The sequence below is a fragment of the Sceloporus undulatus genome, chromosome 10, assembly GCF_019175285.1.
Source record: "Sceloporus undulatus isolate JIND9_A2432 ecotype Alabama chromosome 10, SceUnd_v1.1, whole genome shotgun sequence".
Taxonomy (NCBI): domain Eukaryota; kingdom Metazoa; phylum Chordata; class Lepidosauria; order Squamata; family Phrynosomatidae; genus Sceloporus; species Sceloporus undulatus.
In genome coordinates, this window is record NC_056531.1 from 3,887,622 (window position 1) to 3,913,138 (window position 25,517).

At 42.3% G+C, this 25,517-nt stretch overlaps 1 protein-coding gene across 1 annotated transcript in view; it reads left to right on the forward strand.

The window, feature by feature from the left end:
• DNAH10 (dynein axonemal heavy chain 10) overlaps positions 1 to 24,942 on the forward strand; it is a 69,714-nt gene extending 44,772 nt beyond the window's left edge. The window contains exons 50-79 of the mRNA XM_042442069.1: positions 1,069 to 1,236; positions 2,071 to 2,259; positions 2,853 to 3,024; positions 4,569 to 4,772; positions 5,333 to 5,413; positions 6,549 to 6,746; positions 7,385 to 7,546; positions 7,808 to 7,982; positions 9,535 to 9,716; positions 10,560 to 10,696; positions 11,668 to 11,885; positions 12,095 to 12,316; positions 13,243 to 13,390; positions 14,042 to 14,321; positions 15,148 to 15,377; positions 16,063 to 16,336; positions 17,190 to 17,294; positions 17,654 to 17,808; positions 18,039 to 18,193; positions 18,336 to 18,519; positions 19,326 to 19,526; positions 20,013 to 20,222; positions 20,731 to 20,826; positions 21,404 to 21,575; positions 21,920 to 22,051; positions 22,445 to 22,656; positions 22,768 to 22,935; positions 23,128 to 23,308; positions 23,637 to 23,782; positions 24,615 to 24,942. Of these exons, the coding sequence (XP_042298003.1) occupies positions 1,069 to 1,236; positions 2,071 to 2,259; positions 2,853 to 3,024; positions 4,569 to 4,772; positions 5,333 to 5,413; positions 6,549 to 6,746; positions 7,385 to 7,546; positions 7,808 to 7,982; positions 9,535 to 9,716; positions 10,560 to 10,696; positions 11,668 to 11,885; positions 12,095 to 12,316; positions 13,243 to 13,390; positions 14,042 to 14,321; positions 15,148 to 15,377; positions 16,063 to 16,336; positions 17,190 to 17,294; positions 17,654 to 17,808; positions 18,039 to 18,193; positions 18,336 to 18,519; positions 19,326 to 19,526; positions 20,013 to 20,222; positions 20,731 to 20,826; positions 21,404 to 21,575; positions 21,920 to 22,051; positions 22,445 to 22,656; positions 22,768 to 22,935; positions 23,128 to 23,308; positions 23,637 to 23,782; positions 24,615 to 24,761 (5,304 nt within the window). The 3' untranslated portion in view covers positions 24,762 to 24,942. The remainder of the gene's footprint in view (positions 1 to 1,068; positions 1,237 to 2,070; positions 2,260 to 2,852; positions 3,025 to 4,568; positions 4,773 to 5,332; positions 5,414 to 6,548; positions 6,747 to 7,384; positions 7,547 to 7,807; positions 7,983 to 9,534; positions 9,717 to 10,559; positions 10,697 to 11,667; positions 11,886 to 12,094; positions 12,317 to 13,242; positions 13,391 to 14,041; positions 14,322 to 15,147; positions 15,378 to 16,062; positions 16,337 to 17,189; positions 17,295 to 17,653; positions 17,809 to 18,038; positions 18,194 to 18,335; positions 18,520 to 19,325; positions 19,527 to 20,012; positions 20,223 to 20,730; positions 20,827 to 21,403; positions 21,576 to 21,919; positions 22,052 to 22,444; positions 22,657 to 22,767; positions 22,936 to 23,127; positions 23,309 to 23,636; positions 23,783 to 24,614) is intronic.
• Positions 24,943 to 25,517: the final 575 nt, after the last annotated feature.

The following is a 25,517-nucleotide window of genomic DNA, read 5'->3' on the forward strand; positions in this document are numbered from 1 at the left end:
CAATGGGTTCCATGGCCGAGCTGGGAATCAAACCCTGGTCTCCAGAGTCATAGTCTAATGCTCCAACCACTACGCCACACTGGCTTTCTTGTGATGATATGGCAGAGGGCAAATGGAGACAATTGGGAACCAGAGTTGGGGATCCTACATGGAGTGAGAGGATACTAGGTAGTCAGATTATATGAAGATTATGTTCCATGGTCAAGATAGATACCTAAATAAATGAAATAAAGATGGGAATCAAATCCTAGTCTCCAGAGTCTCTGGGTCTGTAAATCCATTTATTTAGCCTGACTATTTCATTCTCCTTTGAAATCAAATTGTGGCTCAACTCATACCTTCTTCAGTTTTTAAAAATCTGCTTGTTCCAAGTCCCTTTCTAAAGACCCTTTAACTACCCATTCTAGTTCAGGGTTCTTGAAATCCATGACATACACTCACATAGACACAAACAGAGACTTCAGGATGTTGCCAGGTATTAAGAAACGGCTATCCACTGGTACCATCATTATTGGAAACTTCCCATAAAAGCCTTTGATCATTTGGTGCATAGCACATGGTTTTGCCACAGAAGGTCCCAAGTTCTATCCCTGACATTTCAAATTATACTATAATCCTATACTTTCATACTCAGAAGCATGTTCCACTGCACAAATGGCCCGATTTGTTTTAAAGCAGTTTTACACATTCGTATAATAAATAATAATAAAGTTTTTATTTATATCCCGCTCCTTCCTCTGATCAGGGCGGCTTACAACAAAGTTAAAAACATTAATACATAAAACATTAAAATACAAGAAATACATTAAAATACAAATACATCAGCCCTCCATTCAAACAATAAAAATAACAGGCAAAAAAGCCCCATAGCCCAACCTCTGTTCTGATTAGTATGTTCTGATTAGGTTCAATAAATTCTTCAGTAATTCTTCAGATCTTTGTTCCTAAGATGAATCAACTTAGTTCTGTCTTTTGAGGTGGAATAAAACAGGATTGGCTGTAAATAAGAAATTTAACTAGTATATGTTCATGTTCCTATTTTCTATCATTTAAAAAATATATTGTAAGGTCCAAGGGCATATACAGGCTTTGATTGAAGATAATTTTAAAGATGACGTGGAACATGCTATGAGGGATCCCATCCTTTTTGGAGATTTTCGAATGGCCCTGAATGAAGGTGAACCTCGTATTTATGAAGACATCCAGGACTATGATGCAGCCAAAGCACTCTTTCAGGTATATAAATGAAATTTGGGGAGGGAGGATTTTTTAAATCTATCTATGATAGGGAATTTATTTATTTTATGTTCTCTTTTTCTGATACAACTTGTAACTCACTGCTCTAGAAATGAGACTGTTTACCTGTAACTGCAGTTCTTCATTTTGTAATCTTTGTAGTCACATCATGTGTTTCTAGTTTTTTCTTACATTTATAACTAAGGGCCCAAACAGGCAGGCCAAAATAAAGCTGCTTCGGGTCACTTTGGCGGTATCTTGTTTAAATGACCCATGCGTCCTAAGAGGCCAGAAGCCACGCTAAAGCCATGCTCCAGTTCTAAGGACCGGAGCGCAGCTTTGGCGCCGCTTCGGGCCTCTTAAGATGCATGTGTCATTTAAACAGCATACCTCCAAAGTGATCCAAAGCAGCTTTATTTTGGGTTGTCTTTACAGGCCCTAAGATGTCAATCGGGATGGTGTATGCCAAGTGAATGGAGGTGGGCACTTGCCAGAACTTTAGCTTTGTACTAGAAATTTCTTGAATGGAGCTCTGCAGAGATACGGAGCCTATATTGGTGACTGTATAGGGGACCACTTGAAGGACCATGATTACAGATAATCCGCAGGGAGAGACGGGAAATATAAATAAAATTATCATCATCATCATCATCATCATCATCATCATCATCATCATCATCATCATCATCATCATCATCCGGTTCTGTTTTTTGCCATGTGAAAACCTAAAATGCTGGCATTCCTTTTGTCCACCCTCTCCAAAGTGTGTTCCACATACTGCTTTGGGGACAAAATTGCTTCTGTCAACCATTTCTCCTTTGCCTTTCCTTGTAGGAAATTCTTGAAGAGTACAACGAAATTAATACTAAAATGAACCTGGTACTGTTTGATGACGCCTTGGAGCACTTAACCCGTGTTCATCGTATCATAAGGATGGACCGTGGCCATGCTTTGCTTGTAGGCGTCGGGGGCTCTGGGAAGCAGTCCCTTGCAAGATTGGCAGCCTATACAGCGGGATGCGAGGTCAGCAAGTTTAGTTAGCCTTGGTTTATTCTTTCATGAATTAATTCAGATTTTTACCCCTCAATGTTCTAGACAGGTTAGCATAAGTAATATTAAATAAAAAGCTGATGGAGAGGCGGCATATAAATAAAAAATTATTATTATTATTATTATTATTATTATTATTATTATTATTATTAAAAGAGAAGGCAAATAATCAGCCACTAATGTGTAAACAAGGTAGGCTTATTTGTTACTCCTGGTGTAGACTGGGGCTTAGACTTTGTGAGACTTTGGGCCCATACAGACAGGCCAAAATAAAGCTGCTTCGGGTCACTTTGGAGGTATGCTGTTTAAATGACACACGCATCTTAAGAGGCGAGAAGCTGCACCAAAGCCATGCTCCAGTCCTTAGAACTGGAGTGTGGCTTTGGCATGGCTTCCGGCCTCTTAGGACGCATGCAGCATTTAAACAGAATACCTCCAAAGTGACCCGAAGCAGCTTTATTTTGGCCTGTCTGTACAGGGCCTTTGTTAGAAGGGAATTCTGGCTCCAATCACCTTTCTGCAAATCAGATGAACAGAGTACAAAAAAGCTTGCATTTCATTTTCAGGTCTTTGAAATAGTTCTGAGCCGCGGATACAGTGAAAACAATTTCCGAGAAGACCTCAAGGTTTTGTATACCAAACTCGGGATTGAGAATAAGATCATGATATTCCTGTTTACTGATGCGCATGTGGCTGAGGAAGGGTTCTTGGAGCTCATCAACAACATGCTAACATCAGGTAACGTGTGACATGGGCTCAGCCTCAGTTCTCTACTCTGATAAATCTGAAAAATCATGGCGTTAGAAAGGGACACATGGGCGTTTCCAGTCCAGTCCCCTGTTTGGTTCAGGAAAACACACATTGAAGAAGAATGCACTTTGCTGGCAAACTGTGTGAGCTGAAGAAATAAGGAATTATCAAGTGCCATTCTTAAGGTTGTGGGCATTGTTGCTGTCACTAGAAGAATTGCCACACATATCTGACAGTCGGCAAGCAACATCTTTAAAGGGGAATCTATGGAAGGCAAATGTTATATCCACTGCTGCTGCTATTACCTATCTCAGCTCTATCGGTAGAATTTCTTTACTGGAAATGGCTTCCTTCCATACTTAGGTCAGTCAGATTCTTCTTCCAGGTAGTGCCACCCATCCTAGCTGAGTGACTTCTCTGTCACCATTGCATCTACAAAAAAACTGACCAGTGGAACTGTTTCAAATGGTCAGGGATCTTTTACATGCTTGGCCCACAGAAGGGGAATCTAGACCACTTGACTGCCAGTTGTGAACACTTGTGCAGCAGATTGTTCCTTGTTTTGGTTGCCCTGTATAACCCTCCTCTTGCAGCCACTTCTTTGGCCTTGTCACAAAGTGAAGGGTACACCTGCATCTGTGAGACATGATGTCCTCCAGGGTACTCCTTTTGTGGCTATGGAACCCATGATGTAAAGGAGATTGGGTTTCTTTATATTAAAGTTGGTAATGTCAGTGATAGTGGGGTTTTTTTGTGTACCAAACTGCTCAAGGTATCCGATGTGGCAGACTGGCAGTTCTCCCCTTCAGTGTGCTAGGGACTGGTACCATATTTGTGACAAACCAAATACGATATAATAGGCACCACTGAAACCCTGGTGGGACAGATCTCATGATTGGAATGTAGTAATAGAGAGGTATAACCTGTTTGAGAGAAATATACCAAACTGGAAGGGAGAAGGTTGCATTATATCTTGGGGATAGTTACACCTGTGAAGAGATCCATGACTTGAATCCAGGCAGCCAGGTTGAGAACCTCAGGTCAAAATAAAGGGGGAGAGAAAGAATAAACATTGTGGGGGTATACTACAAGCCCCCAAGCCGTACTGAGGACTTAGATGATGCCTTCCTAGAATAGATGGCCACACATTCAGAGAGGAAAGATGTAGTCGTAATGAGGGATTTCATCTATCCTGATACTTGTTAGAAACCAAACTCTGCCTAAAATGTAAGGTCCGACAAATTCCCCACTTGCCTTGCAGACAATTTCATTGGGAAAGAAAAGATTTAAGAGGTGACATGGTAGCCATGTTTAAATATTTGAAGGGATGTCATATTGAGAATGGCTTAAGCTTTGCGGCTGCTCCAGAGACTAGGACATGTGGATTCAAACTACAGGAAAAGAGATTCCATTTCTTCTAAACATTAGGACCAACTTTCTCTGGATCTTGTCTGCCACGTAATACAGAGTGGAATCTTGAAGCCCTAGCTAGATAAACTTTTCCCCCTTGTCTTTATGACTTTATCTTACAGGTATGGTTCCAGCCCTTTTCCCAGATGATGAGAGAGAAGGTATTTTAAGTCAGATCACAGATGAAGCCATGAAAGCTGGCACTGCACCAGCGAAAGAAAGTGTCTGGCAGTACTTTGTAAACAAGAGTGCCAACAACCTCCACATTGTCCTTGGGATGTCCCCGGTTGGGGAGACGCTGAGAACCCGCTGTCGAAATTTTCCAGGTACCAGACAGTCAATTCTTTATGGTAACAGGTAGCCCCTCTCTGTCCCAATGAAAAGTGTATCTATATAATTCCTCCACTACAAACACTTTTTACTTTGTTTTTATCTTCTTATTTACTGTATATATTAATGTATAAGTCTAGAAATTTTAGTCAAAAAATTGACCCTCAAAACCTAGGTCGACTTATCCACGGATCAATGTAAATACTATACTTAACTCTTATTAAAAAGGGAACTTTCCCCTGGTGAAAGGCAAGAGTGCAAGCCGTCCTGGAAGCACTGGCCTCTCTCTGCTCTCTTTTCCATCCATCTTTTAGTGTGAGCCAAAACCGTTATGCCTTCCAGAATTTTGTAGGTTCTTTGGCATTGTTTCCCTTTGCTTCATCATTTAGATCCTTTGTTGCATGGCCCTAACTTTTACCCTCAATTTATCGATGGATCATATCAAAATCCTTAATTTTGTCCCCCAAACCTGCCCTCGACTTATACATGATGTTGACTTATAGTTGAGTGTATGTGGTATCTTGCTATTTACTTTTGAATAATGTCCACTTTATAGGTCTTGTCAACAACACTGGAATTGACTGGTTCTTGCCCTGGCCATCTCAAGCCCTCTATGCAGTTGCAAAGTTCTTTTTGGGTATGTATGTGACATATTCTGGAATCAGGAGTCCAATTGCAGTCTGTGGTGTGCACAAATGTGAGTTTTGGAGTGTACACATAGCTTTTAAGGTAGTGTGTCTTTTAAACAGTGTAGTTTTCCTCTGATATTTTATGGACCCAAACAGACAGGGCAAAATAAAGTTGCTTTGGGTCACTTTGGAGGTATGCAGTTAAATGATGCATGCGTCCTAAGAGTCTGGAAGCCATGCCAAAGCCACGATCTAGTCCTAAGGACCGGAGCGCAGCTTTGGCACAGCTTCCGGACTCTTAGGACACATGCATCATTTAAATAGCATACCTCCAAAGTGACCCAAAGCTGCTTTATTTTGGCCTGTCTGTATGGGGCCTTTGTTTCCTTGTTTTTACCTAAACTCCCGGCTATAAATCATCAGTGGAAGCTTGGGATATTGCAGGCGTGCCAGTTTTCCAAATATCCTCCCCATTAGGGACGAGAGAAATTTGAATAGAATCTTGTGATTTCCTTTCAAAATTCTCTGTATTTTTGTGTGTGGATGTATGTGCAGCTATGAGTGTTCTCTATTCTGTAATCTGTTCAGGCAGTCTGAAAACATGCAGAAAAAACAAACTTACTCTGCACAGAGCATACATATATAGACATTTAAAGGAGTGAATTACTGTCTCTGTTGACCGTTGGACACGTCAGCTGCAAAGAACCAAAAAGCAACAGAAACCAAACTGTAGCCTGGTTATGACTTTACAATCTGAAAGGTCCACCAATAAATTACGTAACTGGGAAGTGTCAGGTCAGTCCACATCAAATTAGGATTCTAGAAAATAGGCAATTTTCTCACAAAGATTTCGTAATTTTGCATATAAATCAACTGTCTCCTCACTTCAAGACTCAAGAGGGATACAGACCTTTATGTAAATGATGTAATTTATGTTACATGCACTGAAATACATTAAATAATCTGGAAAAAAAGAGGTAAAAAGGTAAAGGTTTCCAAAGCTCCAAGTTAACTGCAGAGACTAGCTTTTTCTAATTTCTCAGAGCCAGAGTACCTTTCAGCTGAACTAGTGTGAACTAGTGCCTTCCATTTAGTAGGCCTTCAGAACTTAGGGTTTCTCTCACTCTTCTCATTCTTTTCCAGGGACCAATCCATTGATCCCACCCGAAAACACGGAAGCAGTCGTCGAACACATTGTCATGGTCCATGGTTCGGTAGGGATCTACAGCAAAAAGTTTCTCCAGAAGCTACGCCGGAGCAACTACGTCACCCCAAAGAATTTCCTTGATTTCATTAACACCTATTCCAAACTGCTGGATGAGAAAAATCAGTTCATTTTGGGTAATATATATGTTTTTAAATTGGTTTTGCAAACCTCAGAAATGAGGCGCTACTATGCCAAGAGAGACAGGATGGTTTGTTTTGCTCCGCTAGGGAATTACAGTGAAATTTCCAGGCAAAAGTGGATGCCGATGATAGTTTTGTGTTCCAGTTCTGTGCTTGGACTAAGTCAGGGATTGTTTTCCCAAAAAGTGGGATATAAATAAAAAAAATATATTATTATTAATTTATTTATTACAGTCTTTCTGACAGCAGTGAGCAGATCCAGATCAGAAACATCCCTTTTCCCTCTGACACCCCCTTGTTCTTCCTTTCTGTCACTCCCCTTTCTTTCTTTCTTTCTTTCTTTCTTTCTTTCTTTCTTTCTCTCTCTTTCTTGCAATCCCTTTTCTCTGAGCCTTTGCCTCCCCACTCAAGAAGTTTCTAGGATAGGGATAGATGATTCTTGCCATTGCAAACTGATCACTTGTATAGCACTTTTGAAATCAGGCGGAGGATTGCAGGTTGCGCACCCCTGCCTTAAGTTATGAAAATTAAGAGTGTTTTCAAAGTTGGGCATGTGCCAAGGCAGCCACATCTTAAGGAGAGGTGTTCAGCAGTCATCTCCATTGCAAAGGTTTCTCCTCTTTTTCTTAAAGCTCAGTGCAAACGTCTAGAAGGTGGTTTAGACAAACTTAAAGAAGCTACAATCCAGCTGGATGAACTCAACCTGAAACTTGCCGAGCAAAAGATTGTGTTGGCAGAGAAATCCGCTGCCTGTGAAGCCTTGCTCCAGGAGATTGCAACAAACACAGCAATTGGTAAGTGCTTCTTCTAACTGTGCTAGGCTTCAACACACCTGATCCGTAAGCTAGACTGCACTGTCTTGGGTCAGTACTGAGAGTAAAGTGGTAGAGTTTTCTACGATCTCTGGCAAAAAAAAAAAAGCTGGCGGCTCTCTTTCAATCATTTTAATGCTCTTGTAGTATTTAGATACTTCTAGAAATGTTTGTGTGGTTAACAATTTTTGCTTTCTGCAATAATAACCTTATAACTCTACTTGCCCCGATCCCACTTCTCAGCCGAGGAAAAGAAAAAACTAGCGGTGGAAAAAGCTGCTGAAATAGAAGAGCAGAACAAAGTAATTGCAGTGGAGAAGAAGGATGCTGAGACAGCCCTGGCAGAAGCCATGCCTATCTTGGAAGCAGCAAAACTGGAACTGCAGAAGCTTGACAAGTCTGATGTGACTGAGATCAGGTACTGAAGTTGAAACTCTTCACCAGGGCATCAGCTAAGAAATAATTTCACATAGAAATGTCTAGATTTTGGCAAGGTCGCATTTTTGAGTACAGTTCACAGGACCTGCCAACCAGTGCTAGGGGACTTGGGGAGTTGTAATCCATAAAAGTAGTCCTCACTAGTGCCCACATTAGTTTTGGACATCTGTTTTGTACATTGGTTACATCTGTTTGTGGATCAGTAAGCAGTCCCACGTTATGAACCTGAATCTTTAGGAGAACATCCATTTCTAAAAGACGTTGAGCACCCCTTGTGTGACTGAACAGTGTCACCACTGATGTATTTAATGTAATGTATAAAATATATTTTACTCTTTTTAAAATAAAATAAAGGGCCCGAACAGACAGGCCAAAATAAAGCTGTTTAAGTGATGCATACATCCTAAGAGTCCAAAAGCCACGCCAAAGCCACACTCCAGTCCTAAGGATTGGAGCGCAGCTTTGGCACAGCTTCTGGCCTCTTAAGATGCGTGTGTCATTTAAACAGCATACCTCCAAAGTGACTCAAAGCAGCTTTATTTTGCCCTGTCTGTTTGGGCCCAAAGTTTTTTTAAAAAGTGCCACCACCATCTTGTCTGGGCTGAGTTTCAGTCTGTTAGCTGTCATCCAGTCCATTATAGCACACCCAGGCATTGAATCAGGACGTCCATTGCCTTACTTCAATTTGATGTTGGTTAGAGTTCTTCTCAACTTGTCATGGGCATGTTGCCTGTTTTTTTGGTTTTTGGAGGCATACCTGAGCTTCTCCTTGACCACATGCAGCCTAGTCCATGTAACTGTAATAAGAGAAGGGGAGTATTGGTGTTTCCAGTATTTTAGCACTCTGTGAACAAGCTGACTTCATGACTCAAGGGATCCCGAAAAGCAGCACCCTGGTGTATGATTAATGGGTGATGATGCTCAAAAATGCATCAGAAAAACATAAAGCAAAGCACTTCAGAGGCTCTTAACTGGAACGTGTCCAAAGGAGGGTGACTAAAATGATAAAGGGTCTGAAAACCATGCCCTATGAAGAACGACTTAAGGAGCTAGGGACGTTTAGCCTGGAGAAGAGAAGGTTAAGAGGTGATATGATATCCCTGTTTAAATACTTGAAGGGATGTCATATTGAGGAGGGAGGAAGCTTGTTTTCTGCTGCTCCAGAGACTAGGACCTGGAACAATGGATGCAAGCTCCAGGAAGAGATTCCACCTCAACGTTAGGAAGAACTTCCTGACAGTAAGGGCTGTTTGACAGTGGAACACACTCCTTCCTCGGAGTGTAGTGGAGTCTCCTTCCTTGGAGGTCTTTCAGCAGAGGCTGGATGGCCATCTGTCAATGGGGATGCTTTGATTTGGATTTCCTGCATGGCAGGGGAGTGGACTGGATGGCCCTTTTGGTCTCATCCAACTCTATGATTCTTAATTTTCCCATCAACATTACTCAGATGACAGAGTGCAAGAACCAAGCTTTTGATTATTGTTTGCCCTGATTAAATATTTATTTACTTATTTATTTTATTTTAATTTCAGGTCTTTTGCCAAGCCGCCAAAGCAGGTGCAGACTGTATGCGAGTGCATCCTCATCATGAGAGGCTACAAAGAACTCAACTGGAAGATGGCCAAAGGGATGATGTCAGAGGCCAACTTCCTCCGTTCCCTCATGGAAATTGATTTTGACAGCATTAGTCAGGCCCAAGTGAAATCAATCCGAGGTAAATTGCTCAGCGTAGCAGCCAGATAAATTGTGTGCTCGGAAGCGAATCTTACAGGCGGGTAACAGCAAATCTTGCAGCACATCTTTCAGGGATTCAGATATTGCGGGAATAGGGACCACGAGAACTCCTGATTCCAAAAGCCAAGGGATAGCCAATGGGACAGACCAGGGCACAGCAAAATGATAGTAGATTGCCTGGTAATTTGTGTGGAAAGGAACTGTCTGGCAGGAGCAGACATTTAGCTTTCATGGCTGGCATCCATAGTTTTTTGTGGGTTTTCTTGGGCTTTGTGGCCGTGTTCTAGAAGAGTTTATTTCTGACGTTTCGCCAGCATCTGTGGCTGGCATCTTCAGAGAACGCTGGCCTAGAAGAGTATATATATATCCAACTCTCTTCTAGGCCTGCATTCTCTGAAGATGCTAGTCACAGATGCTGGTGAACGTCAGGAATACTCTTCTAGAACATGACCACAGAGCCCCAAAAACCCACAGAAGACTATTTGCCATTTTTTTGCACTTCTCTCCCCCTCCCCTTCTTTCCTGCTTTACCTGAACTTCATTTTCTGCCTTCCCTGTCCCCAAGGCCCTTTGAGAGATAGAAGGAGGCAGCCAAAGACAACACCAGTTGCCTGCTCCTCTCCCAGCTATTCCAGGGCCATCTTAACATCACGGATAGGAAGAGGAGATAGGAAGGCATCCAAAGATGATGCCAGGTGCTTGTTCAGGTGTATGGTGTTAATACATTGCCTTCTCTAAATGTTATGAGCTACCTTGAGGATTTGTGCCAAAACAGAGTATAAATCAACTAACTGCAGTTTATCTGTCACTTCTTAATTTGAAGGGCTGCTAAAGAACTTAAACACCACCTTTGAAGAAATGGAAGTTGTCAGCAGAGCGGGCTTGGGGATGCTGAAATTTGTCGATGCTGTCATGAGCTACTGTGATGTAGCAAAGGAGGTCAAGCCCAAACGAGAAAAGGTACAAGAGGGGAAGCATGGAGATAGGTTGGAATAATGTCATAATCCACATGGCATAGGAGTTGCATGACCAGAACTCCTTTTTCAGAGGCAAGATTTGGATACTGGGTGCAGGGTGTGGGGAGCAGTTTTCCCTAGAGGCATAATTTGTGGGTGAAGAACCTCTTTCAATCTGAGGGTTGGATTCCGTTTTAGAGAGGTTTGCAGAAGAGTGGGACTGAAAATACCAATTGTAGTGATCTTTCAGAATGGGGAAAAACACGCAGAACTGGTAAATTACCAACTGAAAGGACCATGGAGCATCTAGGGAAGCCCAGAGGTGTGGAATTAGGATCGCACATGGTCAAATTTGGCTCCAGGGCCTAAGGTTTTGTTTAATCTTTACCCTAGAAACTGATGTATATGTGTGTGTGTGTGCGTGCGTGCGTGCACACGCACGCACACACACTTGTGTATTTCCCATTCCACAGCTAATAGCAACCTTTGCAGGCAGATAGATAACGTCAGTAAATTAGCACAGATGCAGAGGCATACCCACACTGTGTTAGTGAAGCAAGTGCCAACAAATTCAAGGTTATCTTTCATTGGTATAAATGCTATTTCAGTGGTGCAGACCAATGCTTCTTAAGCTGTTTGATGCTGGGGACTGGCACCATATTTGTGTCCACTAACTACAGCTGTTTCTTTCCTGGAAACTTTCCATAGACCAGCAGCCAATGTGAACCACCATGTTGTGTAGCACTGGTATAGACTTCTTTCCTTGGAAGAAACTGCTGCCTGTTGGAAGAAGTTGGGCAGCTGGAAGGAGGTTGTCTCTTTGGCAAACAGCCACCTGGACAAACCGTTAATATTCTGCCAAGTTTTTGGAAGTGTGTCAGTTGTCATCAACTAGTTGATGGGCTGGTGGCAGTCAAGAGTTGGAGCCAACTTGGGTAGCACTCCTATCTTCTGAGTTGGATTTCTTTCACGCAGGTGGCCAGGTTGGAACGGAATTTCTTCTTAAGCAAACGTGATCTGGAGAAGATCCAGGCCGAGCTGACGGCCATCCAGAACGAGTTGAAAGCTCTGGGAGATAAATATGAAGCGGCAATAAGAGGAAAGCAGCAGCTCCAGGAAGAAGCGGAGATTATGGAACGGCGGCTTATCGCTGCCGACAAGCTCATCTCAGGCTTGGGATCAGAAAACATCAGGCAAGTGGGAGAAATCACATTATGCTTCCACTGAACCTCTCCACTGAACTTTTATGGTAAAAACTGGACGGTTAGAGGGGCGCATTCTTTTTGTACTCCTGAGGCAGACAGATCCCAATCCTCTTCTTCATTTATCGTTGGCACTATTGCTATTAGTTGATTTAGTTGCTATTAGTTGATTTACTGGCATATGCGTCATTTTTTAACAGGTGGATGAATGATTTGGAGGAATTAAAGAGACGTCAAGTGAAATTGTTGGGGGACTGCCTCCTGTGTGCTGCTTTCTTAAGCTATGAAGGGGCCTTCACCTGGGAATTTCGGGATGAAATGATTAAGGAAGTGTGGCAGGATGATATCCGGACCCGAGAAATTCCTCTCAGTCAGCCTTTCAGACTAGAAAACCTGCTGACTGACGATGTTGAGATTAGCAGGTAGGTCAGAACTGTTAACCTCCGATACTCATTTTCAAATCTGGGTGGCTTTGCGTATTCTGGTTTCTTCTGATAGACTTTTGAGATGAGGCCAATTGGTGGGCTGAGTGCATTACACCAACCTTTTGTTAAGTATCCCATTTGGCTTTCATTAACTCAACATCTATCCAACTTTCACAGTTCCCTGTTCTAATGTGACGTACTCTCTAGTGCTCTGTATATCAGCGCAAACTCATATGAACATTCACACATGCTTATTTATTCAGTTGATAGTTTGCCTTTAGACAGTCTGCTGGTCTCCACTGCCCCAAAGAAGAAATGACAGCCTTGTCTTTGCAAGAAGACTCATTTCTTCTTTGTCAGGTTCAGAGAGGAGCAGCCTGGTTCTCCCCCTTCCGCCCTGCCAAAGATGAAATTATTCTGAAATTGCGATACAGATACAAATAAAAAGGATATAAAGGCATGCTGGGTATATATGGGGTGTAGGTTTTAACTATGTTTTAAACTTTTGCATGTTTTATGTTAATTTTTTACTGTTTTAACATTTTTGTTGTCAAGTTTTTCAAGTGTTTTTATCTTGTGAGCCGCCTTGGGTCCCTTTCCAGGAGAAAGGCTGCATAATAAGGAAATAAAATGAAGTAAAATAAATGTCTAGGGCATAAGACAGGGAGGCAGGGTTAAGGAGGAATGGGGAAGAGTGTGTGCTAGGACCATCAATGGCGGGAAAAGCCCCTGTCACGCTATTGAAGAGAGGTGTAGTAATAAAAGCTCCAAACCTGGTATGTTTTCGTTCTCTTTTAATAATACGGTTGCGTCAAGACCGAGGTGAGACTCATTTGATCTAGTCCTCAGAAGGCTTTCACAGAAAAGACTGGATTCCTTTTGCCATATAGAAATATTCCCTTTTAATTGTTTTTTTTTCCTAGATGGGGGTCTCAAGGTCTGCCTCCAGATGAGCTCTCAGTTCAAAATGGCATCCTCACAACCAGAGCGAGCCGTTTCCCATTGTGCATTGACCCACAACAACAAGCTTTGAATTGGATCAAGAGGAAAGAAGAAAAAAATAACCTGAGGGTGAGGCCAAGATGTTACGGGTGTGCTTTTTCATTACACATTTTAAGGCGGTTTCCAGAGTGTAAATATACAGGCAGGCAGGTTTGTCTCAAAGAAAGTAAAGAGACCCTACTTAGAGTGCTGTGCTCCTTTCTGTAGTCTCCTCACTGTTCTCTGCTTCAACATCAACTGTCTAGTGTTTGGAGTTGAAGGCTTTCATGGCCGGCATCCATAGTTTTTTGTGGGGTTTTCAGGCTCTGTGGCCATGTTCTAGAAGAGTTTCTTCTTGATGTTTCACCAGCATCTGTGCTACTCAGTATCTTCTCTGAAGATGCCAACCACAGATGCTGGTGAAACGTCAGGAAGAAACTCTTCTAGAACATGGCCACAGAGCCTGAAAAACCCACTAAAAACTATGTCTCGTGTTTGTACAGTAGATATTTCTCCTTCATAGCCAACTATTCTGGGGGCTGAGAGTGACCGTGTTAAGATCCCTTCTGTGTCAGAGCTAGTGAGAAACCTCTTTTTTAGTTCGTCCTGAAATATATTTTCAGGGCAGGACAAAGCGAGGTTCTCTCGCAGGTTTCTCTGTAGGATTCGGTAGATGGAGAGCAGTGTTTAGTAATGTGATTGCTAGAAATATTTACCTATTTGCTTCTCGTTCTCCCTCAGATGGCGTCCTTCAATGACCCTGACTTCCTGAAACAACTTGAAATGGCCATAAAATACGGGAACCCTTTCTTGTTCCACGATGTCGATGAATACATTGACCCTGTGATTGATAACGTCTTGGAAAAAAACGTCAAAACTGCTCAGGGCCGAACCTTCATCATTCTCGGTGACAAGGAGGTTGATTATGACACCAATTTCAAGCTGTACCTGAACACCAAATTGGCCAATCCAAAATATTCGCCTTCAGTGTTTGGCAAAGCGATGGTCATCAACTACACAGGTGGGAACATTTGTGTGGCTGGCAAAACAGGTCCCTTTCCCCCTCTACAATGCCTGGAGCTCAAATGTTAAACAGTTCTTGACTTCTGGTTGGGTTTAAGTTCTTCTAACTGATGGATGATAAGATCTTCCTGGGGATCTTGCTTCTTCCAAGTTCAAGGTTGTGAGCAATACTAAAAAAGGATTGGGAGAAGGAATGTTGAAATGGCAGGAAAAGTTCCTGCATTGAAGTTTTAAACTGCGGGGAGAACTGCAAAGTACCTTTAAATATCCCCATAAAACTGAGAAGATGTTTATAGTTTTTGTGGGTTTTTCGGGCTGTGTGGCCATGTTCTAGAAGAGTTTATTCCTGATCTTTTGCCAGCATCTGTGGCTGGCATCTTCAGAGAATGCTGGCCTAGAAAAGAGAGAGAGAGAGAGAAAGAGAGAGAGTGTGTGTATATTATACATATCTCTCTTCTAGGCCAGCATTCTCTGAAGATGCTAGCCAGAGATGCTGGCAAAATATCAGGAATAAACTCTTCTAGAGCATGGCCACATAGCCCAAAAAACCCACAAAAAACTATGGCTGCTGGCCATCTTCACATGAGAAGATGTTTGTTGCTATTTTTTTTCCCTCCAGCATTCTTAAATATGAAATTCTACATATGTATTAAACTTTGCCCTTAAACTTCTATGGTTGGGCAAACCATTTCTTTTTTGTTTTGGTCCATGTGCAATGTTTCTTTGGTTCATGAAATCATCACGGCACATTAACTGCAGTGCCATAATAGACTGAAGAAAACATGGGGAAACTCACCTTGTGCGTTGTTAAATCCTCCTACCAGTTACTCTGAAAGGTTTGGAAGATCAACTGCTCAGTGTCATCGTGGGATTCGAAAGACGCGAACTTGAAGAGCAGAGAGAACATCTCATCCAGGAGACAAGTGAAAACAAAAATCTCTTGAAAGATCTGGAAGACTCTCTCCTCCGTGAGTTGGCCACTTCCACTGGGAACATGTTGGACAATGTTGACTTGGTATATACGCTGGAGGAGACAAAAGCCAAAGCTACTGAGGTATGAGCAAGGTCTTGGGAACTTTCCACCAGATAGTTTCCTTCTTTCCACTGCAACCTCTTTTTCGGTCTGGTTGATTCCTTTGCTTAAACACTGCATTGAAATGTAACATTAATTTACAATTATTGGCTAGGAAAAATATGAATCCTTTAAAGGAACAGAACTGTTTTTCATGTTGTGGGGAAAGTCTTTGTTTCATGCCAACTTGATTTTCCTATAGCTCAGTGGCAGAGCAAGTACTTTGCACAGACAGAGTTCCAGACTCAGCCCCTGTCTTTTCCATTTAAAAGATTGCTAGCAGTAGGAGTGAGAAATATAAATGCTCAGAGCAGAGTCTAGATTTACCAATAATCTGGCATTGCAAAAGTCAGCTTTTTGTTCAAGGCCACATAATCATGGAATGCTTTTTTTGGATGGGCTTTTGGGCAGCTTTGCTTGTTTTAATGTTCCCTATATGAGAATAAATATATTCTGTAGGAAAACACTGTTTGAGTACAACGTCTGAAGAATAGTGTGAATTGTTTTTCAACTGAAGAGCATACACTGAATATTGTGGGGATTAAGATTCAGATAGATTCTGTCACTTCATAATTTTTTTCCAGCATTGTTAAGACCTTTTTGCAGTATTATATTTGCACCACAGCTTTTCCTCTCATTAAAATGAGTACATTTCTTGTGCAACCAGGTCTCCGAGAAACTCAAGCTGGCTGAAAAAACTGCAATCGACATTGACAAACTACGCGATGGCTACCGCCCAGCTGCCAAGAGAGGGGCCATTTTGTTCTTTGTGCTGTCTGAAATGGCTCTTGTCAACACAATGTATCAGTACTCCTTGGCTGCCTTCCTGGACGTCTTTGGCCTCTCGCTTCGGAAATCAATGCCTGACACCATTCTGGCCAAAAGGCTGAAAAACATCATGGACACATTAACGTTCAATGTGTACAATTATGGCTGCACAGGTTGGTGTAACTGAAAGGTGGAAACAGTGATGGCAGCGTTGTCAGTGCAGTGTACAAAACAAAATGGCGTTTGTATTACATTTTGCTCTCCCAAAAGATAGTCTTTCGCCCCACAGACCCCACTTGGGATGTGTCCCTTCCTTGGAGAACCAGGTCAAAAATCCAAATTACAAGAAAAGAGGTTCTACCTAATTTTTAGGAAGAACTTCTGTACTGTGAGAGCTGTTTGACAGTGGAATGGACTGCCTTGAAGGGTGGTGGGCTGCCTTTCTTTAGACAAGGTCTTTAAAGAGAGGTTGGATGGGCATCGTTCAGTAGTGCTTTAGTTGTGGATTCCTGCATGGCTGGGGGTTGGACTAGGAGGCTGTTGCAGACCCTTCCAACTCTATGATTCTGTGAGTCTTAGGAAAAAATCAAAATGAAGAAAGTCAAGACTGGTGACTAAAGGATTCATTTTTAAGAACTGGGATCTGGAGCCAGAGGCCTGGGGTCTGGTCCCTGTTTCAGGCTTTGCATCCAAAGCCTCAAGAGGCTTGCAAAACTACAGCTAGAGAAAGCCATGGATGCTTCTTTGGACTAGAGTTAACAGTTTTTAAACTTTCTATTTTCAAGGAAGCCTTTTCCACATCAGTTTCTTTGCTGGGTAACTCCTGTGCATCTGCCGTGGATTCCCTGTAAGCAGAAAGGGATTCGGAGAGCGTACTTACTGTAAAGCACACCAAATACATATCTTTTTGGTCATATGTGTTAGGGAAGTGATGGGCAGGCAATGCGCTAATCCTCTTACTGCATCTAGATTTGTGGAAAGAGAGTTTGTTGCATTTAATAAAGAAGACTGTTGTTGCATCCACAGGCTTGTTTGAGAAACACAAGTTGCTCTTCTCTTTTAACATGACCATCAAGATTGAGCAGGCTGATCACAGAGTCCCACAGGATGAATTGGATTTCTTCTTAAAAGGTAGGTAAAATGTAAATGTCTTCCTAAAAGGTAGCTAGATACTAGCCAGATATTGCCAACCACAAATGGCTTCATGCTGCCCAGAGCTTTCACCAGTGCTTTCCTATTTACTGTTCAAGTCTTCTGTTCTGATTATTATAAACAGGCTTTTAACTGACAGATGGCCAAAACAGAATAATAATAAATATATAAAGCTGGTTTGTAGTGGCTTCTAAGTCTCCTGTCAAGGAAAAGGGTTGTTTTTCCTCAAAAGGCAGGGAGATTATGTTCTCCACAAATGAAGCAGGAAAATAATGTTCTTAGTGAATTTCTAAAATGTACACAGACAATGATGCTCATATTTCCCCCGCTGACTTTAGGTAATATTTCTTTGGAGAAGAGTGCTCGAAAGAAGCCATGTGTATGGCTTTCTGATCAAGGCTGGGAAGACGTAATTCGCATCGCTGAATTGTTTCCAGAACAGTTTGGATCCCTCCCAAATGATGTGGAGAGTACTCCTGATGAATGGAAAAATGTAAGGTTCTGCACCGTGAACATTTGCCCTTTGAGTATCTTGAATGGTGGAGGGGGACTTAACAGAAGACAAACTAGAGTTAACTATAGGTTGCCTTCAGGCCATGTTTAGATCTACCCAAGATCTACCCCCCTTTTCCAGAGATTGGAAAAATCCCCAGGAATTTTCTTTCTTAAAAGCAGCATCAAATGTCCACTGAGCCACTGAACTGTCCTGTATTTCTTCCACAGTGGTATGATGTTGATGCCTTAGAACAAATCCCATTTCCCATGCAGTACAAAAAAACTCTCACCAGCTTCCAAAATCTGCTGCTGTTGCGTTGCTTCCGGGTGGACCGCGTCTATCGCGCAGTGACAGACTATGTCACTCTCACGATGGGTGTGAAGTAGGTGGCATTCTTCTCTTGTTTTTAAACCTGAATATGTTTTCTGTTGAGACTCTAAGCTCTGTGTCATCTCATCAACTACGTAGGTTGTGTTTCCACCCCTTATATCACTCATTTATGCTTCCCTTTGCCTTGTGCATAGATACGTCCAGCCTCCAGTGATCAGCTTTGAAGCCATCTTTGAGCAGAGCACCCCAAGCTCACCCATCGTTTTCATTCTGAGCCCTGGATCTGACCCTGCCAGCGATCTTATGAAACTGGCCGATCGTACGGGCTTTGGAGGAAATAGGTTGAAATTCCTGGCCATGGGACAAGGGCAAGAGAAGGTATGTTTGGTCCCAAAACGCAGAACAAAGGGGTTAGCCTTTTTGAAGGGTGTAAGCACTTTTTCTCCATAGAGGGTAGAGGAAGAAGTTGATCATCTCCTCCCATTTCATTATGGGCACCAGTCAGACTCCAGATCTTTCTGGCCAGTGGTGGAAGGATTTGGGTTGTTATAGTCCAAAAACCTCTGGTGGCTCACAGTAGCCCATCCCAGTTTAAAAGTGGAGTTTATGTAGAATTGTCCTTGATATGTGAAAAGACCCCTTCGCCATCTCAGTCCTGCCTGCTGAGACTGGCTATTTTTCGTCACATTTCATCTCTTTTCCAGCTTTTAGATTTCTCTCTGTAGTACTTTAGTCTGCGGAGGAAAGGAGTTCATTGCTTTCTTTTAAAGATTTGGCTGACAGAGCCTTTGCTTGAAGCCAGGTACGGACGTTTGAAGCCACTGCTTGGCCTTTTTGCTCCTGTACTAGCGAAGGAGTATTCTTCTTGCTCTTACCTGTTCATGGTTGAGCTTCTTGTGCCACCCTTTTGGTACTTCAGCACTACTCTGGAAACCTGGAAAATATCATCCTAATTGTTGCGTGGACTTGTAGTGATCACACAGGCTGAATCCACACCTGTAAAATAATCCAGGTTCAGGGTGCAGTATTCTGCCCTGGTTTCATCCTGTCGACGCCACACCTACTGATAATAAACCAGACTCAAGTTGTATTCATAGCCACACGTTTCCCCTGCCAGCATTAAAATCAGTACGAAATGGGTAGAACAACAATACAATTCATGCACGGACATTTGTATTTTCCAGGTTGCTCTGCATCTGCTGGAGAATGCAGTGGCCCGAGGACAGTGGTTAATGTTACAGAACTGTCACCTCTTGGTTAAGTGGTTGATAGATCTGGAAAAGGCTTTGGAAAGGATTGTTAAGCCGCACCCAGACTTCCGCTTGTGGTTGACAACTGACCCTACAAAGGGATTCCCAATTGGGATACTCCAGAAATCTCTAAAGGTACATAAATTCAGTAATATGGTATCATGAGGTAGGTGTGAGGTCCTTATTTAATCTTGAAGAGGGCCTGGCCTGAATGGATCTTGTTCTCACATAGGCCTCCATGTCAGTGGGGCAGGCAAACTAACAAATAACATCATCCAGCTGCTTCATAAGTCTAAGGCATTAACCTCAAGCAAGCTGAGCTTCTTATTTTTAAATTGCAAGCTGGGGAGAAGCTCTGCTAATGATCTTTTGGCGATGACTTTGTTTCTTCTCCTGGAAATCCCTGATCATGTAAACCTAGTCACATTGCCAGAACAGATGTTGAAGCAGTCGAATGGCCTTTGACTAACATTCGCTAGGTCAACTTTCCCTCTCAGCCTGAAGTCTGCAAATCGTAGGTCCCACAATTGCTTTGTCAATTGCAAAGGAAGAGGGATATTTGAAAGTGGATCCACTGGCAAATCCAGTAACGTCGCTTTGTCATTTTCTCTGTTTCGTTAGGTTGTCACAGAGCCTCCCAATGGCCTCAAACTGAATATGCGAGCCACCTATTTCAAAATACCTCACGAAGCACTTGACCAATGCCCGCACCCTGCTTTCAAATCCTTGGTCTATGTTTTAGCATTTTTCCATGCCGTGGTCCAGGAAAGGAGGAAATTTGGGAAGATTGGTTGGAATGTGCCTTATGATTTTAATGAATCGGATTTCCAGGTGAGAAGCTAACCTCTGTTCTCCAAAACTTGGCAGGGCACCATTGCCCATGATAGTAAACCCCATGGCTCCTTTATTCTTTATTCCTTACATTATTGTTCTTAATCTCATACTGGATCTTGCTCTCATTTCTGAGCCAAGTGTTTCTGCTTTATACTCTCCACCAATATGTTCTATAAAAGTGGACTCCTGTCCGTTTGTTCAGATTTATATCACACTCACCCAAGACAACTTTTAAGGAACTTGAGTCAGCTTTCTGGCAAAATTTGTACTGGGAGCTGTGGTTGTTATGATGGCATGTAACATTTTTGGAGATGCTGTCCAAAAAGGTGCCAATAACACAATCTCTGCCCAGGAAATCAAATCCAGGCTCAAATTCTATACCGGCAAATACAGTTTGAGATTTTTTGCTTGGGAAGGCTGAATGGGAGCAAAAGCTTAGTCGAGCCAGTGCCAGAGTAACTAACCTGTCACCTTTTCATTCCACGGCGGTTGACAACTCTTTTAGGTTTGCATGGAGATTCTCAATACCTACTTGACAAAAGCGTTCCAGCAAAATGACGACAGAATCCCATGGGGGAGCCTCAAGTATCTCATTGGCGAAGTAAGCAAGCATATTCTAGAGGAGCCGGATGACAAAATAAATCCAGCAAGCGATCTCCTGGTACTGATTTTTATAATGTCAGAGACTACTGCCTCAGCATACCCTGGTATTATCTGTCCTGACTGGCATGGCTCCCCAAGGCTTCAGGCTGAGGTGGCTGCCATTCCTGCTGCCTGAGGCCCTTTTAAAAGGAGATGTAAATGGGTTACAATTGTGATGTTCTAAAGGAGCTGTGATCATGGCAGCCTGGGTTTTTTTTTATATACTAAGGAAGACCAGGAGCATTGCAGCTTCATCAGAATTCTATCAATCACATGTTCCATCTATCACATTTTCTGTCAGTTCCATGGTCTATCAACTGCATGTCCTATCAGTCACATATTCTATCAGTCACATGTTCTATCAATCACATATTCGGTCAGTCACATATTCTCATGGATCTCATGGCCCCTTGTCTTGGATGTAAACCACTTCAATACAGTGAAGCAGGAGAAGAGGAAAATTCAGATTGCACCCATAGTGGGTGATGAAGGTGGGATGTAAATAAATAATAATTACTATTATTTGTGTTCCTTAGGTGATGTATGGTGGACGGGCAATTGACAGCTTTGATCGGCGCATCCTTACCATCTACATGGATGAGTATTTGGGAGATTTTATATTTGACACCTTCCAGCCCTTTCATTTTTACCATAATGATGATGTTGACTACCGAATCCCTGAAGGGGATTCAAAGGATGACTTTGTTGGTAAGCAACCCCTTTTTGGCTTTCAAACTGACTTTACCACAGTCCTCTGACAATTACTTTCCTTTTCTTTATGATGGCAACAAATGATGCTGGGTTGCTCTGGATGCGTTTCTGGCTCTTGCTCTTTTTCAATGTAGACCATGATATAGAATCTTGGCCTTCTTCTTTTGGCCCTGATCCTCCTTCTTCCATTGGGGCTTAGTGGTTACCTAAAATAAATACAGTATGTAGCCTTTAAAAATGTGTATCGAACTGACTTAGGAGGGGGAAATGACTGGTAATACCCTTCACAGAAGTAAATCTGACTTCCACAATGATTTTTCTTTTCTGTCTTCATTTTACAGAAGAGATAGAGTCCCTTCCGCTTGCTAACACCCCAGAGGTGTTTGGCCTTCACTCCAATGCTGAGATTGGATACTATACGCAGGCAGCTCGGGACATGTGGTCACATCTTTTGGAGCTGCAGCCTCAAACAGGTAATAATAATAACAATGATAATGATAATGATAATAATAATAATAAACTGTTAAGCCATTTTCAGCTAGGCTTCACTTAATAAAGAGGAATTCTTGAGTTATGTGGACAAACTGAAAGGTCACCAACCCATGTTTAGCATGTGCTTTTCGTGCATCTATTGCTGTATTCCCAAGAGAGTTCACTTATTTTGCAATTTGTCTTCCAAAAGCATCCTTAGAATTTAAAGTGGCGATTCTTAATTCAGGTGGGAGCTTTCAGAAACAGCCTGAATTCTGGTTTGATGCAGAAGCAGAATCCACACAGATTGAGGAGTGACTGGCATAACACAATCTGTACAGATTCTTCCTTGAACCAACCAGAGAAAAATCTGATGTTTGTAAATTTAATTTTAGGTGAATCTAGTGCTGGGATAAGTCGGGATGACTACATTGGCCAGGTTGCGAAGGACATAGAAAACAAGATGCCCAAGATCTTTGACATTGACCAGATAAGAAAGGGCTTTGGACTTGAGATCTCACCAACAACAGTGGTGCTACTACAGGAACTGGAACGCTTTAACCGACTCATGATTCGGATGATGAAGTCGCTGGCAGAACTGCAAAGAGTAAGCAAAAGCTATTTTGGGGAAAAACTCACCTTCCTCACTACCCCTTTCTTTTTTGTACTTCACAAACAGAAACATGTAGCAAGCGTTCTCTGGCACTTCTTTTACCAGGCTTTGGCCGGGGAGGTTGGCATGAGCAATGAACTCGATGAAGTGGCCCGTGCGCTCTTCAACGGGCACATCCCAAACATCTGGAGGAAACTGGCCCCTGATACACTGAAAACACTCGGCAACTGGATGATTTATTTTAAGAACAGGCACCACCAGTACACATCATGGGCAAGTATCAGATGCGCTTGACTTTTGCTTCCATTTCAGAAGAGCCATACCTTTGTATGTGGAAGGTCCCAGGTGATAAGTGAGACCTCAGTACTTGTGTCGATGGCCAAATAGTCTGCCCTGTTTTCCATTCACCTGTGTGTGTGCCATGTGCATTCTTTGTTGTCAGACTATTTTCATTTGTGTGTTCAGGTTGAGGAGGGTGAACCGGGTGTCATGTGGTTGTCAGGACTCCACATCCCCGAGTCGTATCTGACGGCACTTGTTCAAGCAACCTGCCGGAAGAATGGCTGGCCTCTGGACCGCTCCACCTTATACACCCAAGTGACCAAATACAGGACTGAAGAAGAAGTCACAGAGCGTCCGGGACAAGGTATGCATTTTTGGCGCATTAATCTGGTTGGAAAGTTTTTGAAGTGTCCTTTGAACAAGGAATCTTAGTTTATTGTAAGCAAGGAGTACTTGCTGTTTTGCATGGATTTTAATTCAAAGGAACAAATGATGACTGTACCTCCCTCCTCATGCAGCTTCTAGTAAAGGCCCTTAGAGTATATGTGCTGTATATTGTAATCTGTCCCTGTGGCATGTACCAGGGCTTTATTAAGCAATACGCTTGATCTCATGGCATATTAAAAATAAAAACCTGGCTTTTCAAGTCAATTCACTCAGACATAGGCTATTGTGTTTCTGGTCTTTTATAGGATGCTTTGTTTCTGGTCTGTACCTGGAAGGAGCTGACTGGGACCTAGAAAATGGTTGCCTGATCAAGAGTAAGCCCAAAGTGCTGGTGGTTGACTTACCCATCCTGAAAATAATCCCCATTGAGGCTCATCGTCTCAAACTACAGGTACAAGTGGCAAAGAACAGGTCTTGGATCTTTATTTAAATGCCATAGGCCTGTTACAGACTGCCAAAATAAAGCTGCTTCGGGTCTCTTTGGAGGTATGCTGTTTAAATGATGCATGCATCCGAAGAATCCGGAAGCTGCACCAAAGCTGCACTCCAGTGCTTAGGAATGGAGTGTGGCTTTGGCACAACCTCCGGACTCTTAGGACCCATTCATCATTTAAATAGCATACCTCCAAAGAGACCCGAAGCAGCTTTATTTTGGCAGTCTGTAACAGGCCATACTACTTGAGATGTACTGATGCAGGAATTCTTTCTCCTACTTACAGTCAAGGTTTTCTGTTTACATACAGTTCAGTCTTTCAGACAAGGTTGTGGGTGAAAGTTTTTTCCCTGAATATGTCCCCCCACCTAAAAAAAAAAAAACGCTAGCTGACTTTCAAGAACTGGAATGTGACCCTTATTCCCTTCCTGTACGCAATTCCACATTCCTAAGTGCATCGGTACATTACCATTGGAAAACGTTTCTCAGCATTCCCCAAGAATATGCTGTCTTACATGATTTCTTTTAAGGTTCCCACTGCAGTTCATTTGACTGTACTCGAACTATAAAAGCTCTTTGTACTTCATACATATTTAGAATGCCACGCACTCCTTTCCCCATTATGTTCTGCTCTGAAGACAAAAGAACCAAGCCTTTCGAATTTGCCTACTAGGCTAAGCTTCATTTTTATAATATATGTAATGAGCAGCCAAGGCAGGTAATTGTAATTTTGTTATGGGTGGTGATAGCAGCTTGCAGTACATAGTACAATTCTATCGTTTCCCTTTAGAACACTTTCCGGACCCCGGTGTACACAACGTCCATGCGGAGGAACGCCATGGGTGTTGGCTTGGTTTTCGAAGCTGATCTTTTTACTACAAAACATATTTCTCACTGGGTACTTCAGGGTGTTTGCCTCACACTGAATGCGGATTAAAAGCAGAGCACAAAGTTTTGCTGCAAATGCCATTGACGGGGAAATGCATAAAGAAGCTGCACAAAGAACTGACTGAAGTCCTCTCGTTTCCACCTTTGGAAGATCATTTGTTGCAAGTGTGTATAAAATTTGTGTTTAACTAGCGTGCCTCAAGATTCTTACAAATACTTAAGTGCTGTAATGTATTTGAAAATAAACTTTTAAAGAATTGTTTTATGCAGTGGAAGTAAAGAATCTGATTTTTGAAAAAAACCCAAAGAGTTTTGGGGAGTATCTTGAAGACTATAACAAATTATTATCATAAGCCTTCATAGAGTCTACCATGAGATACATGGTGCATATAGTTGGTCAGGGTGAGTAAACATTAAGTCCAGAAAGGAGTGACATGGAGACAATATGGCCAATGATAATTACATTATTAACAGTGGTCATTCACCCAATATTTGTTACCATTTATCCAACATCAGTCTGTAAGTGTTAGCTAATGAAGCAATATGGACCAGAATCCTGCTGCAAAAGCCATCCTGCAGAAATAGCTGGACCTGTTTTTTCCAGTGAGTAATGTCTCAGTTCATGTGCTTACACCGCTTTCAAGACTTTGGCAGCGAGGTGGCCAAGCATCTCCTTGCACAACAGCCCCCAAAAAACATACACCTGTAAAAAGATAGAGGGTTCCAACCTACAGTATATGTGTATCATATAGTTGCCCAGCAGTACCTAAAAAGCAAACCTTGCCATCAAGCTGAACTTTGTTCA